This window comes from Cyprinodon variegatus, unplaced genomic scaffold (genome assembly GCF_000732505.1).
Source record: "Cyprinodon variegatus isolate N-32 unplaced genomic scaffold, C_variegatus-1.0 Scaffold285, whole genome shotgun sequence".
NCBI classification, from domain to species: domain Eukaryota; kingdom Metazoa; phylum Chordata; class Actinopteri; order Cyprinodontiformes; family Cyprinodontidae; genus Cyprinodon; species Cyprinodon variegatus.
The window spans coordinates 945,125-946,556 of record NW_015150738.1 but is presented as its reverse complement, the minus strand read 5'-3'; the positions used below and the strand labels follow the sequence as shown (position 1 = coordinate 946,556).

The 1,432-nt window shown below is 39.3% G+C and overlaps 1 protein-coding gene across 1 annotated transcript in view; it reads right to left on the bottom strand.

Annotated features, from left to right (window-relative positions):
- Positions 1-1,432, bottom strand: part of LOC107090192 (alpha-tectorin-like) — a 21,720-nt gene that overhangs the window by 15,891 nt on the left and 4,397 nt on the right. The window contains 2 exon segments of the mRNA XM_015383438.1: positions 483-679; positions 819-1,238. Coding sequence (XP_015238924.1) covers positions 483-679; positions 819-1,238 — 617 coding nt within the window.

Sequence of the window (1,432 nt, the reverse complement as noted above, 5' to 3'; positions counted from 1 at the left end):
GGTTTAATATTTCATAAAAGCCCATCAAATCTAAATTTAAATCAGACGAAACCTAACCCATATTTAATGCCAAACAAAAGATCCTCAAACCATTTATAATACCTAAATGCCAGATTTATGTTTGTTCAACATGATGTGGTTCTATCAAGTAATAATGGTCACAATTCAAATACTCTGGGTTGATTTTGAAAAAAATAATCAGTGTTTTGCGTAATCTTTTTACACGTGACTCGTTCCTCTCTGAGTGAACTCTCAGCTAATGTTGGAAATCACTGTTTCAACTGTGGGGAATGACACCTTTGCAGCTAATGCATACATATTATATCTTAGTAAGTGTGAGTGTAACAAGACACTAATATAAAATATTATTTAATTTGTCAAAGGAACTATAAATGTGTTGTTTGGGCCCTTATTTTCTTCATTCTGAACAAACATGAAAACCCCAATGAATGAGAATTAATCAGGTTACTTAAATGGCCTACATTGAAGTAGAGGCCTTCATACTGGCAGCCACAGCTTTCCACAGGGACACAGCTGCTTCCACTCCTGGAAAAACCATCATCACAGAAACATCCCTCAGAGCAAACATGGTCACAGGTGGCATCAATGCTGCTGGCACAGGTGTGGCCGCAATCTGTTCCGCACAGCTCATAATGACTGTTGGCTGGGCACTCAATTTCTTTACATGGGGAAAAAAAAAACAAAGTGTGAGCTGGATAAATAAGTTTCAGCAGATAAGATGCTATAGTTCAAGAGACTATTGAATAAAACACTTGTTGGATTGATTACTCTAACATTTAAGGGCCTTCTATACTTACTGCAGGTGGTGTTTTGTCTCCAAGGATAGACTCGGACATTAGCAGACTGACAGGCACTCACATATGCTTCAAGAGCACTACACAGAAGATCACTGCCCCGATTTCCCGACACACAGACATCAAAGACACAGTCTTTGAAATATGGTGACGGATCCACCACCTCGTGGCAGAAGCTGAAGGGGCTGTCAGCTGCCTGAATCATCTCACATTGGGACCTGGCAGATTGGTCATCATTACATTGAGGGCATGAGGAGCCACAGCCATCACTGCAGGTGTAGTTCCCAGGAAACTTCCAGGCTGCCCCAAAAGTATCTGGAGTGTTGACCAGTGCTCCACTAGGGGAGTGGAAGTCATCATTTTGATCTCCATTGAAGTTTCCACAAAGGCCGACCATCTTTTTTCTGATGGACATAAGATAAACTGAGAAGAATTTTGTATAAAATCCTCGGTGAGTCTAGCTGTTTTTTGTAAAGTAAATAACAAAGCAGTAAGAAATAAAGAGGCCACACCAATGAAAAGTCAGGGTAAAAAAACACACATAGTGTTAAAAAAAAGAAGAAAAATCTATTGTTCAAAGATGAATACACTTGAATTAGTATTTTAATATCTGCCTA